This window comes from Apteryx mantelli, chromosome 22 (genome assembly GCF_036417845.1).
Source record: "Apteryx mantelli isolate bAptMan1 chromosome 22, bAptMan1.hap1, whole genome shotgun sequence".
NCBI classification, from domain to species: domain Eukaryota; kingdom Metazoa; phylum Chordata; class Aves; order Apterygiformes; family Apterygidae; genus Apteryx; species Apteryx mantelli.
In genome coordinates this window covers 3000366-3012958 of record NC_089999.1, presented here as the reverse complement: position 1 = coordinate 3012958, position 12593 = coordinate 3000366, and the positions used below count along the sequence as shown (strand labels likewise).

General features: G+C 62.9%; 1 protein-coding gene across 5 annotated transcripts in view; it reads right to left on the bottom strand.

The window, feature by feature from the left end:
* Nucleotides 1-755: 755 nt before the first annotated feature.
* ELN (elastin) overlaps nt 756-12593 on the bottom strand; it is a 33438-nt gene continuing 21600 nt past the window's right edge. For 3 of the 5 annotated variants that reach the window (XM_067309597.1, XM_067309599.1, XM_067309601.1), the window contains 21 exons: nt 12386-12430; nt 11980-12054; nt 11829-11888; nt 9817-9921; nt 9678-9725; nt 7637-7834; nt 7493-7555; nt 7042-7107; nt 6825-6887; nt 6317-6439; nt 5852-5905; nt 5405-5512; nt 5168-5215; nt 4298-4339; nt 3792-3851; nt 3062-3103; nt 2924-2950; nt 2610-2651; nt 2196-2225; nt 1900-1950; nt 756-1630 (listed from right to left, as the gene is read on the bottom strand). In XM_067309597.1, coding sequence (XP_067165698.1) covers nt 1581-1630; nt 1900-1950; nt 2196-2225; nt 2610-2651; nt 2924-2950; nt 3062-3103; nt 3792-3851; nt 4298-4339; nt 5168-5215; nt 5405-5512; nt 5852-5905; nt 6317-6439; nt 6825-6887; nt 7042-7107; nt 7493-7555; nt 7637-7834; nt 9678-9725; nt 9817-9921; nt 11829-11888; nt 11980-12054; nt 12386-12430 — 1400 coding nt within the window. In that variant the 3' untranslated portion in view covers nt 756-1580. The remainder of the gene's footprint in view (nt 1631-1899; nt 1951-2195; nt 2226-2609; nt 2652-2923; nt 2951-3061; nt 3104-3791; nt 3852-4297; nt 4340-5167; nt 5216-5404; nt 5513-5851; nt 5906-6316; nt 6440-6824; nt 6888-7041; nt 7108-7492; nt 7556-7636; nt 7835-9677; nt 9726-9816; nt 9922-11828; nt 11889-11979; nt 12055-12385; nt 12431-12593) is intronic. The other 2 variants (XM_067309598.1, XM_067309600.1) reach the window with 2 other exon arrangements.

Genomic DNA, 12593 nt, shown 5'->3' with positions numbered 1-12593 from the left:
GCCGTGCCTGCGCGGAGGAGCCTGCGGGACTGAGCGGCACTGCTGCCCGGGGCTTGGGGGCCCCGGGTCGCCCCTGCCCGCATCCCCCCGGCGCCGGTTGCCTGAGGTCCCGGCCCACCGTGGCGCAACTGCCGGCGCGGCCCTGCCCGGGCAGGTGGCTCCAAGCGCTGGGTCCTCGCCTGTCACTGGAGGTGCGGAAGGGGCGCGAGGGGATGGGGATGGGGAAGGGGAAGGGGCACGAGGGGAAGGGGAAGGGGCACGAGGGGATGGGGGAGGGAAGGGCAGCGAGGGGACGGGGGAGGGGAAGGGGCGCGAGGGGACGGGGATGGGGGGATGGGGAAGGGGAGCGAGGGGACGGGATGGGGAAGGGGAGCGAGGGGACGGGACGGGGAAGGGGCACGAGGGGACGGGGAAGGGGCACGAGGGGACGGGATGGGGAAGGGGAGCGAGGGGACAGGGGTGGGGAAGGGCAGCAAGGGGAAGGGGAAGGGCAGCGAGGGGACGGGGGAGGGGAAGGGGCGCGAGGGGACGGGGAAGGGGCACGAGGGGACGGGATGGGGAAGGGGAGCGAGGGGACAGGGGTGGGGAAGGGCAGCGAGGGGAAGGGGGAGGGGAAGGGGCGCGAGGGGACGGGGGAGGGGAGCGAGGGGACGGGATGGGGAAGCGGAGCGAGGGGACGGGGATGGGGAAGGGGAGCAAGGGGACAGCAGTGGGGCAGAGTCCGGTATCTCAGACCGAAGGAGGCTGGAGGTCGATTCCGTTAAAAACTTGTCCTTTATTAGTCTGTTTGGAAGCAGTTTTCCCTCTTTATAAGGCGTCCCATCCGAGTTATATCAAAGTGAGTAACATGAAGAGAGGCGAATCCTTCCCGGCCCGCAGCTCTCCGGGACGCCCAGCACCCAGGAAGGGGGCAGCACCAGGGGGGGCGGCAGAGGCGGGGGGCACAGCGGCCGGCCCAGGGCGCACGGAGGCGGATCCCATCCCCGGGTGCTGCTGACCGCCCCGGGAGCCCGGCCCGCAAAGGCCCGGGGCATCGGGCGCTCTCCGGGAGAGCCAGCCACCGCCTCCGCGACGAGCACCCGCTCGCCCTGCTCCCGGGCGCCGCGGGCCTGGCACCGACAGCCCCGATGCTTTCGCTGGCGGCCGGAGCAGGGGGGAGCGCTCGATCCCGCTAAGGCCTCCCGCTCCGCCGCGGCCGGGAGCTTTTATCCTCCGGGGCTTGCTCTTGCCACCCTTCCTTGGAGAAGCACCGGTGCCGGAGTGGGGGCGCCCAGGCCCTCCCCGCAGGGAGCCATAGCACCAATGGGGAATGCTGCTCCCCGCAGTTTATTCCGCGCTTCCTGCCGGGGGGAGAGAGGGCTCCCGGGACGGCCGAGCCCCTGGCGCTGCCGCGAAGCTTCGTGGGTGCCACGTGATGCCAGAGGCCCGGGGTTCGCTCCTGGGAGTGTGTGGGCCTGGGCGGCCCCGGGGGGGCCGGGGGCGCAGGGGCGGGGGGGGGATCTCTGCTTTGCTTAGATTTACATTCTATACCATGCAGTAGCACCAAAGTTCATGAGGTTAATGGCACGCCGGCGGGGTGGCTACTTCCGCTTCCTGCCGCAGTACTTCCCTGGTGCGCAGCCAACTCCACCTGGCAGGGGACGAAGGGCACAACCTCAGATCCCCCCAGCACCGGCGCCACCGGCCCCGCATGCCCGCCAGCCCCCAGGACCCACTGCCTGCCCCAGCCAGGGGCATCGGGAGGAGGGTGCGGGCCCCGGCCCCAGGAGGAAGGGTGGCCACGCCAGCGTGGGCGTCTGTCCCCCCGCCAGGACTGTGCCGGTGCCCCGCCAGGGCAGGGAGCCTTGCACCCATTTGGGGGATTTGCTGTCTGGGGCGCGCGGCAGCAGGAGCGCTTACCTCTAAATCCCAGGGCTCCCAGGGCCCCACCGAAGGCCTTGGGGGGCTTTGCTGCGGGAGGCAAGATAGAGCAGGCGGTGAGCACAGGCTGGCACGGGCACCCCACGGCGCCGGCACCTGCGCCCACAGCTGCAGTGTTCCAAGCAGCGCCCGGGCTCAGCGCAGCACGTGGCAGGGTGCGAGGACAGGCAGCGCCGTGCCCCCTCTCCCGCAGGAGCCGGGGCAGCCCCCATCCCTGCATCCCACAGAGCCAGGGGTGCTGCAGGGCCCGGCTGCGAGGCTGTGCAGACACTCACCACCAAATCCCAGCTGGCCAGCGATCCCACCTGAAAGCAGAGCAAAACCCCTCAGCGCCAGCCTGGGCACCGGCGCCGCGCTGCCCCACGGACAGCTCCAGCCCAGCTCCCTCCCTGGGGCTCGCCAAGGGCACAGCGGCCGGGCCAGGCTGCTGCATGTGCCAAGCTTCTCCGGAGGGAGCGTCCCTGGGCTCAGCCCCTACCCCACACCCTGCCAGGCCGAGCATCCCTGGGCGCAGCCCCTGCCCCGCACCCCCGGACCGTCCCCAGGCACGGGCCGCGGGCTGGCCCCGGCGCTCTGCGGGAGCTGTGCTGTGCCTGTGTCCCCAGGTGCCAGCTGGGCTTCCCCGAGCGCCAAAGGCATGCGAGAGCGGCGCCCTGGTGCCAGCAGAGGAACTGAGCTGGGCGAAGTACCTGGAAATATCGGTGACACACCAAAACCTGGAACTCCAACCCCTGGGGAAAGAGCAACAGCACGTGAAAGCCTGTGAAAGCAGTGGCCACCCCCAGCCCCTGCCCGGCACCCTGTGCACCCAAAAGTGGCCGTGGGCACTGCAGGGAGGCATTGAGACAGGCCTGTCCTTGCCGGGGCACCCATGGGTGCCTGCCTGGCTTTAGGGAGCTCTCCCACGGCCCTGGCGTGCCCAGCGCGTGACAGCAGTGGGGCAGAGCGCTGTGCGGTGGGCGGCCTGGTGTCCTCCCCCCCTGCCTGCCACCGTGGCACTCACCTGGCTGGAGCCCCCCAACACCGAAACCTGCAGGAATGGAGAGCCCAGGTCAGGCACGGGTGCACGGCGGCCTGGGCCTGCCAGCCCGTCCTGCCCCACGGCCCCCCCAGGGCAGGGAGCAGCTCCGCTGTTTCTTACCTGCTTTGGGAGGTTTGCCAGCAGCCCCAGGAAACAGGAGCCCTGCAGCAGAGAACGGGAGCAAGTCAGTACAGCCCACGGCCCGTGGCTCGCTGCCCCCCGGGCAGCCCCAGCTACTAGCCTGCAGGGTCCCCCAGGCAGGGACAGCTCCTGCATCTCCGCCAGCACCGACAAGTGGGGGACACAGCAAGGCACCGTCCCCTGCCCCCTTGGCCTGGGCCACACTGGAGTCGTGGCCCTCGGTACCTGTTTGGTGGTGGCCGTCCCTTTCCGGTGGCCGTACCCCCAGGACTGGGGGCAGGACAGCACGTCTTGGCTGTGCCACACCAGGCAGACACAGCTCGGGGCACTGGGCACGCTAATGGCCGGGCTGGGGCAGGAACCCCGCGGGACGGCAGGGCAACGCATGCCCGGGGTGCCGGCGAAGCCCCAGGATGCCCCAGCTCCCTTGGGACGGGCAGAGCCACAGCGAGAGCAATAGTCTGGGCTGGTGAGCCCCTTCCCCGCTCCCCCCGATCCCAGCCCTACAGGGGCATGGCCAGGAGGTGACAAAAGCAGCCCCAGTGCCCTGAAGTCCGTAAATGTGCTTTGCTTTCTGGCATGCTTCTGGCATGTTTGGGAGCTGTCTGGGCAGCCCCGGTGCCAGGCAGCAGCCCCTCCGCTCTGCCCCCTGGCCTTGCACGCAGCCCTTGGGGAGCCACCGATGTCGCGTCCGGTCAGCGTCACTCACCAGCCCCTAGCCCACCAGGTACAAGGCCGCCAACTCCGAGGCCACCAACTCCAAGAGCACCTGCAGCAGGGAGCCAGGGTGAGGGTCTGGGGGACAGGGCAGCAGGCAGCTCCCAGGGACGGGCAGCGGGGGCTACGGGGGCTGCCCTGGGGGCAGCTTGCAGTGAGCACCGCAGCCTCCCAGCCTCTGGCAGATGGGGGCTGGGGGAAAGCAAGTGTGGGCAGATTCAGCCTGGGAGCGCCTGGCCTTGCCCTTGCTGGATGGTTCCTGGGGCACAGGGACTCACATGGGACATCTCTGCTCCAGCGGGGGTCATGGCTGGCACAGCCCACCGGGTGCCAGTTTAGGGGGCTCTACCCACTCCTCGCCCCAGCCCCACACATGCCCTGGCCTTCCTCAGGCAGTCCTTGCTCGCCCCATGCCCTTGGGGAGCACCTCTCTGCCCCGCGCACCCACACTGCTCAGAGAGGCCCTGACACGGGCGCTCAGCTCCCGCCGGATCGTACCTGGGAGGCCGCCGACCCCTGGGACTCCAACCCCAGGAACTCCTGCCGGAGAAGAGACATTTGAACCTGCATCCTCCCACAGACCAGCATGAACAGAGAGCTCAGGGCTGCCCTTGCCCCAGACAGAGTCTGGCCTGCTGGGGTGGCCCTGACACCCATCCTGGGGGGCCCTGACACCTGTCACACAGCACTCTGATGGAGGAGACCTGGGGAGGGCTCACCAGCCACACTTGGCCATGGGAGATGGACCAGCCCAGGCAATGCAGAACAGGGGAAAATGTTCCCAAGGAGTCCAAGCGGAGGGGACATGGGGTGGCATTCTGCACCCATGGTTGAGGGCACCCTGGCTCCCAGGCCTGGACTGGTCTGCACACACAAGCCGACCTGTGGCAGGCTTCTGAGCAACGATCCAGTAGTCTGAAACCACCAGGCTGTCTGGTCAAGCCAAAATCCTTCACCCTTTCCCAGAGTGGCTTGTGGTTGACTAGTCAACACTCCTGGATGGGCTAGGACCCTGAAGAAGATGGCAGGGCGGGTATCAGGGAACTGGATGCTACAGGAGCTGCTGGCTATCAAAACCCTGAAGGGGAGAGCAGCTTTCCCCAGCCCAGCCCAGCCAGCATGGCCGTGGGTGCTGGAAGCCCTTCACATGGCTTGGCACAGGGGCGACAGAGGCTGAGGAGCCGAGAGAGAGCAGCAGCAGCAGGCAGGGCAAGGACCTGGCCCCACTGGGGATTCACAAACGCGACGGGAGGGCAGGACCCAGATGGCAAACTGAGGAGAGTGGTGGAGGACCAACGTGGGCAGGCCTGGTGGTGCCATGGGGTGCCTGGGGGGAGCCGTCTGGGGAAGGGTGGCAGAGATACGTACCGAATTTGGGAGGCTTAGCACCAGGCTGCACCCCTACTTGGGGGATGCCTGCAAAGCAAACAAGGGCACCACGCTTAGGTCAATCACCCCTACTGCGCCCTGCGCCTGGCCCCCCTGCATACCCTTCATGGCTCAATGTCCTTTAGTCCTCCCCCTCAGCTGCCGCCCATCGCAGGCTGACACCAGCCACCACTGTCCCCAGGCTTGTCCCCAGCCAGGGGGAAATGAGACGCTTACCTACTCCCACACCCGGCACCAAGCCTGGCACAGCACCAACTCCGGGCGTCACTCCTGGCACTCCAGGAACCCCAGGCACCACTCCTGGCACCCCTCCGACCCCCACACCTGTAGAGAGAGGGGGCTGAGGACAGCAGCTTTGGGCAGGCTGCGTGGGGGCCACAACCAGGGAGGTCCCTGGCATTGCCCAAAGTGTGAGCCCCCATGCCCGTGCTGTGGGCATGCAGGGCTCCCTGCATCCACTACCCCAGCCAACAGCCAGTGACAATGTGCCCTGGAGTTGGGGTGACCCCGGCCCCCACAGCTTTCCCCAGGCCGGGTTGTTACACCACGGCTCCCTGCATTGCCTTGCTGCAAGAGTCTGGGTTACTGGGAAGTTTCTCGCAGGGCTACTTGCTGCATGCCATGGGACTGGACAGGGAGGAGTGGGCTTCACTGGCAACTCACCTAATTTAGCTGCCTTAGCTGCTGCTTTTGCTGCTGCTGCCGGAGCTCCTACTCCTGAGCAGAGATAGCAAGACATGGTCAGTATTCCCCAGGGTGAGCCCGATGCAGCCCTCCCCAGCAGTGCTGGGCAAAGCCTGTCCCTCCTGCCTCGTCTACATTGCCCAAAGGATGGCTGCAAGATGGAGACCACAAAGGCCTTCCTCACACCCATCCTGCCCCGGACCTGCCTCTGCACCAGCCCAGCTGCCACCGTCACCTGCCTCCCTCCTCCTCCCCCTGCTCCTTGGCCTTGACGGGCTCCATGAGGGCATCAGGCACTCACTGATGGCAACAAGAAGGCGGAAGGCAGGGAAAGACAGGGATGTATTTGGGGATAGGCCAGGGGACAGTGCAGGCAGCCCCTCTAGATCAATAGACAGCAAAAGGACCCCATCCTTTCCCTCCTGCAAGAGGAAAGGACCTTACCTGGGATGGCACCAATGCCAGGAACCAGGCCACCCACACCAGGAACCAGGCCACCCACACCAGGAGCCAGAGCACCTACACCAGGAACCAGGCCACCCACGCCAGGAGCAAGGCCGCCTGCTCCTGCAAGAAGAGAGGGAAGGACTGAGACTCTGGCATGGGGAGACAGCAGGTGGAAAGAGCTGGCTGGAGAGGGGGTGGCATGGCAGGCTGGGATGGGCAGATGATGGATGATGGATGGTGGGGTGGATGGACAGATAGATGGGAAGGTGGATGCATGAGAAGGTGTATGGATGGTAGATCCGGGGCCCTCCATGCGCAGCAGCTCTCTGGAGAGCATCCCCAACAGAGCTGGGAGCTCATCCCAGGCACGGCCCTGCAGAGAGCTCCCCCTACGCCCAGATTCGCTGGGGCCCCATACAGTGCCCCCGACCAGGGGGTAGCCTGAGGTGGGGAGGCAGCAGGCAGCAGGACATGTGGCAATAACTCCGGGGAGGTCCTGACTTACCATACTTGGCTGCTTTGGCGGCTGCTTTGGCAGCAGCAGCTGCTGCACCTGGGACTCCAACTCCTGGGAGAAAGGGGGAGAGTGAGGCAGGGGTGGCCATGTGGTGCCCATGCCAGGCATCCCTGAGGCAGCACTGCCAGGACCTGCTCTGGCAGCTCTTCCTCCCACTGTGTCCCAGGCCTGGCCATGCCTGGGCCACATTTAAAGACCATTTTACCTGCTATTCCTCCAGGCACCAGAGCACCAACTCCAGGCACACCAACTCCTGGCAGGCGCCCTGCTCCTGCAGAGAGGTTCAGTGGTGAGGCCAAGCCCTGGGCAGGCGAGCAGAGCAAGATCCCCTCCGTGTGCAGCGCAGTGCAAGGGCTGGCTGCGGGTGCGGAGGGAGAGCCCATCTGCCCACCCACTGCCCTCTGCCTGGCACAAGGCTCTGGCCCTGGGCGCTCTCATCTGGGGGATTTCCCCCCCACTCCAGCTCGCTGCCGCACCCAGGGCACACGGCTTCTTTTGCATACCTGGTTTGATGGCATCAGGCAGTGCCAGATACTCCTGCCCTTTGCTGGGATCTCTTCTCTGGCTCGATGATGGCCACACTGGCCGTTTGCAGACACCCCCCACCCCCCCCTCGAATGGGCAGCCCAGCCTTAAGCAGGGCAAAGGTAACTCACCAAATGCTGCGGCTTTCGCTGCGGCCTTCGCTGCAGCTGCGGCAGCAGCTGGAGCACCTACTGCTGGGGCAGAAGAGGAGAGAGTCAGGAGGATGAGAGAGGTCCAGCAGCAAGCTGTCAGCTCATGCCAGCCCATAGACTCACCTCCTGGGACAACACCAACACCAGGCACCACACCAGGCACACCGGGCACACCAGGCACGCCGGGCACTACAGGCACGCCAGGCACGCCGGGCACACCAGGCACACCAGGCACGCCAGGCACTACAGGCACTCCAGGAACAACTCCAACGCCAGGAACGCCAGGAACACCAGGAACACCAGGAACACCAACACCAGCTCCTGCAGGGAATGAGGGGTGAGGCTGGGTCTTGTTGCAGCACCAGCTGCAACATGAGACCCGGAGGCAGGTCTGCTCTTGTCACAGTGCCAGGATGGGGAAAGTGCTCCACCACCTTGGCTTTGGCCAAGAGAGATGCACAGCCTAGCAGGGGAGAGACTGGTCCTGTGTCTCCCAAGAAGACCCAGAAAGGATGTTAAATCTGCAGGAGTTTTAAAAGGACAGGCCAAGAACCGGGATGAACCGTGAATGCAGCCCAGCTAGATGGCCTGGTGGGATGTCACCAGACCAGCAAACCACATGATGGGGAACAGCAGTCAGCAATGCAGCAGGGCCCTCCTTGTGGTGAGGTCAAGGCTCGGAGGAGAAGGGATTGATTGCACCGGGCAACCGTCTGGAAGAGCTGGGTGCTTGGGCAGTAGCTGGCCTGGCAGCTACAGCCTTCATCCTCTGGCGCTCATTTACGCTGCAGAGAGAAGTGCTTGGTCACATCTTGTGGAGGGGCCTAGTGCCAGAGAAGTTGTCTGCATGGAGCCTTGCTCTGCCATGTCCCTGGCACCTCCAGCCAAACTAGTGTCAGAGCACACACCAGTTAAGTTTTCATTGCCAAGTTTCTCCCTAAATCCCAGCATTTCTCAGATTTACTGCTGAGTTTTTTTAAATGATGCAAAAGAGAAATGAATTAAATGGATAGGAAATGTTGAGCTCTCAGAGGAAAGCTGCCACCAAGAAAGACAATTCACAGGGGGCGCCCAGGGCTTTGCAACAGCTACAGGGACAAAGCAGAAGAAACTCCTGGGACCTGGCCATTGCATCTGGCCCACACCATTCAACCTCTTTCACTAATTCTTCAAGCAACACATGGAGCCTGCAGCTCTGGATGGAGCCTAGGATCACTTTTTCTTCCCCCCTGGGCTCTTCCTCCCTGGAGGTGTTTGTGGAATGGTTATGCTTGTCAGATACCTGGGTTTTGCCAGACCAAGTCAGATGTGCTTGCCAGAGCCTCTGCCTGACAAGCTTTCCCTTCATCATCTCCCTCAGGTTCTGGGCTCTCCAGGGCTCTTATTGGAGCTCACTTTTGTGACCAGGAGTGACCAGAATTGAATGCAGGATTTCTGGCATCAAATTCCTGTTGCTAGAATTTGCAGATAACTGCAAAACTGGAGGAGTTAGAAAATATATCAATAGATGAGGTCAGTTCTGGCCTGCACAGGGAGTTGGGACATGGCTTAGACCAGTGATGGTTGAACACCAAGCGGAGAGGAACAGATACCACCAAAAATCAATTTTTGGAAGGTAGTGCCCCTGGAAAGGGCTTTGGGAGTCAGCCTGGAACCAGCTGGGACAGAGACTCCCAGGGCAGGGCTGCCCCAGGGGGACCGATGGGATCTCTGCCTGTCTGTGCAGCAAGACAGAGCCCAGAGGTCCCAGACACTAGGTCGGTTCTGGTGCTGATGCTGGAAAAAAAGATTTGGAACAAAAGCTGAGAATTCAGACAAGATTCAAAGAAGCAAGTTCAGCCTCATCCATTCATTCCTGCAAAGCACCAGCAGTGTCACAGTCTGCAGAAACCCCAGGAAGGGAGACAGCCCTACCTTGGGGGTAAAGGCAGGACTAGATGGAGCAGCTAAAAGCTGGACTGGGCACATTGATTCCCTAAACGCTTCCTCATCATGAGCCATTGGGAGAGATCTCCATGGGAGATCCACCTGCCTGGGAGCGTTTTTGTCCCCCACATCTGAGGGGAGGGTGGAGATGCAGCAATGCCTCGAGGGTAGGAGAGGTCCCCAAGATAACCCGGCTGCTGTGGAGCACAGTGGGATATGGGGAGGTGATCCCACTTACCAAACTTAGCTGCCTTTGCCGCTGCTGCTGCTGCCGGCTTCCCAACTCCTGGGAACAAGGGAGAGAAGGACCTTTAGAAACATACCTCATGCTCTCCACCAAGAGACGCAGAGTGGGCAAAGCTCTTGGGAACAGTCACCTGCCACCCCGGGGACACCTGCGACGCCGGGCACCAAACCGGGGACTCCGCCAACGCCGGGCGCTAGGCCTGGGATGCCACCAACCCCGGGCAGGACCCCTGCACCTGAAGAGAAGCAGAGCAGTCAGACCTTGCATGCTTTCCAGACCCTAAAACACACAGTGCCGCAAGAGGGGGGCACGGTGCCAGCCAAAGGTGCAGCCCTGCTGCAGCGGCCCTGGGCACAGAGCAGCCCAAAGCAACGCCTTGGCCAGACTTTACAGCTGGAGGCCAGTCTAGGGGGACTGACAAGAGCTGCCTCCAGCTGCTGCACCTTGAAACACTCCACAACTGCCGAGCGGGGAGATGCAGTCCCATCCTCTGCATTCAGCTGGCTCCCTGCCGCGTTCCAGCCCCTAGGAGCTCTGCCAGGGAGGCCCTGATGGAGCCAGAGCTCCTGGGCATGGAGCTGGCCTCCTCTGCCGATGCAGGAAGCTCTAGGGCACGTGGCTTTGAGGAGAGACACATGCTGAGGTTTGCAGCTGCAGAGCCCTCCAACTTTGCTGCTCCCTCTCCAGGACAGGCACAGCCAACTTCCCAGGGAGCTGTTGGGGCAAAGCTGCCTCACAGCAGAGGCTGGTGTAGCAAAGGGATCTCCACAACCCCCGCCAAACCAGATGCTTTTCTAAGGAGACTAGTGTCCAAGTGTGCCTTCCCCAGGAAACCAGCACAGCAGCTGAGCTATGTTTGGAGGGTGCTGGGAGCTGGGCTGTGCATGCACGCTCTCACCATGTGTAGCAGGCACTGGTGCAGGTTGACACAGGGTGGGCTTTCCAGGAGCAATAAGTCCTACATCCTCTGCACTGCCCAACCGGAATCAGATGCTGCCCTGGGGCTTAGTTCTTCCAGGGGGCATGTTCCAGCTCGCAGGCTCCTGAACTGGGTTCTGCCCTGGCTATCAGTCCTGGCTGTGAGTCACAGCGGCTTGAACCCCACCATTCACAGCGAGCCCCAGGGAGACTCTCCAGGGAGCGCCTGCAACACCCCCCAACCCTCACACACATCCAGGCAGGGGATTCCCAGCTCCCTACACACAACTCCGTGGCCTGGAGTCTGCGCAGTTGCCTGGGAGCTGGTGGCAGCTGGAGGGACCCCGCTGTCCCCCAAGGACATGCTTGTAAATCCCAGCTGCTCCCAGTGCTGACGCATTTCCTCTGGATGCTCCAACAAGAGATTGTTTGCTACTCGCTTTTCTCCTGTGAAATAGGTTTCCCCTGCCAGCAAGAGGAGCAGTGAACATGAGAGCTGCATAACCAACCACATCCCTCTGCTAACGAACAACAGCTCATTAAAGACATCATCTCTGCAGAGTCCTGCTGGAGCCCAGTGCAGCAAAACCACAAGAGCTGTCAGTGTCTCCCGTCACGCAGCGCCTGGACATGCCACGTCTGCTACAGAAGAGCAGTGCGTGACAGAGCTTTATGGCCCTGTGTCAGGACTACTGCTGTGCCCCTCCACTGCTAATGCCACTGTCTGCGTCTCCCATCACCTAGCTGCCAAGTCTCAGGGGAGCCAGGGGGCCCTCCAGCCACCATGGAAAGAGCTGCTTTTCCAGACCAGACAGTCAAGACTTTGCTACCTCTTGCCCCAGCTGTCCCATCAAGCTGTTAAAAGCTCCTCCTCGAAGTGATAAAGCCCCTCTCCAGTCCTGGAGAAGGTGTAATACCTTGCTGGCCTTCCACATGCAAAAGCCATCGGTTCAACAGACTGAATTCACCTTGCCCTAAGCTTTAGGCAAGCAGCAGCTGTGCAGGGGTCCGGGTGTGGGAGAGCATCCTGGGCAGATGCATCAGTGGGCAGAGGGTCAGCTGAGGGCAGGTGATAAAGCCATGTGCCACGCTAAGCTGTGTAGCCTCTGGCACTAATGCATTGCTCTGCTGTGTCTTGTGGCAGTGAAGCACAGCAGAGAGCAAGCTTGACCCTGCAGGCAGCTGCCAGGCCTGGCTGAGACACCAACCATGCAGGGAACTCACCATACACTCCCGCTTTTGCTGCCGCCTTCGCTGCTGCAGCTGCAGCTGCTGGCACTCCAACTGCCAGGGTACCAGGAGAGACAGTCAGTGGTGTGAGATGGGGGGGACATGAACCTCCAAGCGCTAGGGCTGAGTCCGGCTATCAACTCACCTCCAACTCCTGGGACAGCTCCGACACCAGGCACGACTCCTGGAATGCCACCAACCCCGGGCACAACACCGGCTCCTGTTGCAGGGCAAAAGGGGACTGTCAGCTCCCTGGAGCTGGAGATGCAGAGCACCTGCAAGCCTGGGATGGAGGGAGCAGCCTCCCCAGTGGGGCCTGGGAGCAGGACATCCTCCAGGAACCATGGGTGTCCCCCACAAATACCAGGCAAAGGCTGGTGAGCTCTGTTCCCCGCCAAGCACATGGCAGACCCCGCAGGGCTGCTGGGTGGCTGGAGCAGCACAGGATCTGTAGCCTGTGGGTGGCTGGAGGCAGGGTCCAGCAGGAACCCTCCCTCCATGGGTGCTATGGGTCTTCAAGGCCCTAGATGTGCCTGTGGTGGGTGACTCACCATATTTAGCTGCTGCTTTCGCTGCTGCTGCCTGCGCTCCAACTCCTGAGAAAGCACACGAGGAGAGGTTGAGGCCTCAGGACCATTCCTCCTCAGCCCGTCCCCATCCCACAGGCACTTCAGGGACCATCTCCTCCTACCAGCAGCGACCCCCCCCTCTCATTCAGAAGGTGACACACACACCCATTCTGGTTGTCCCCAACCCCTT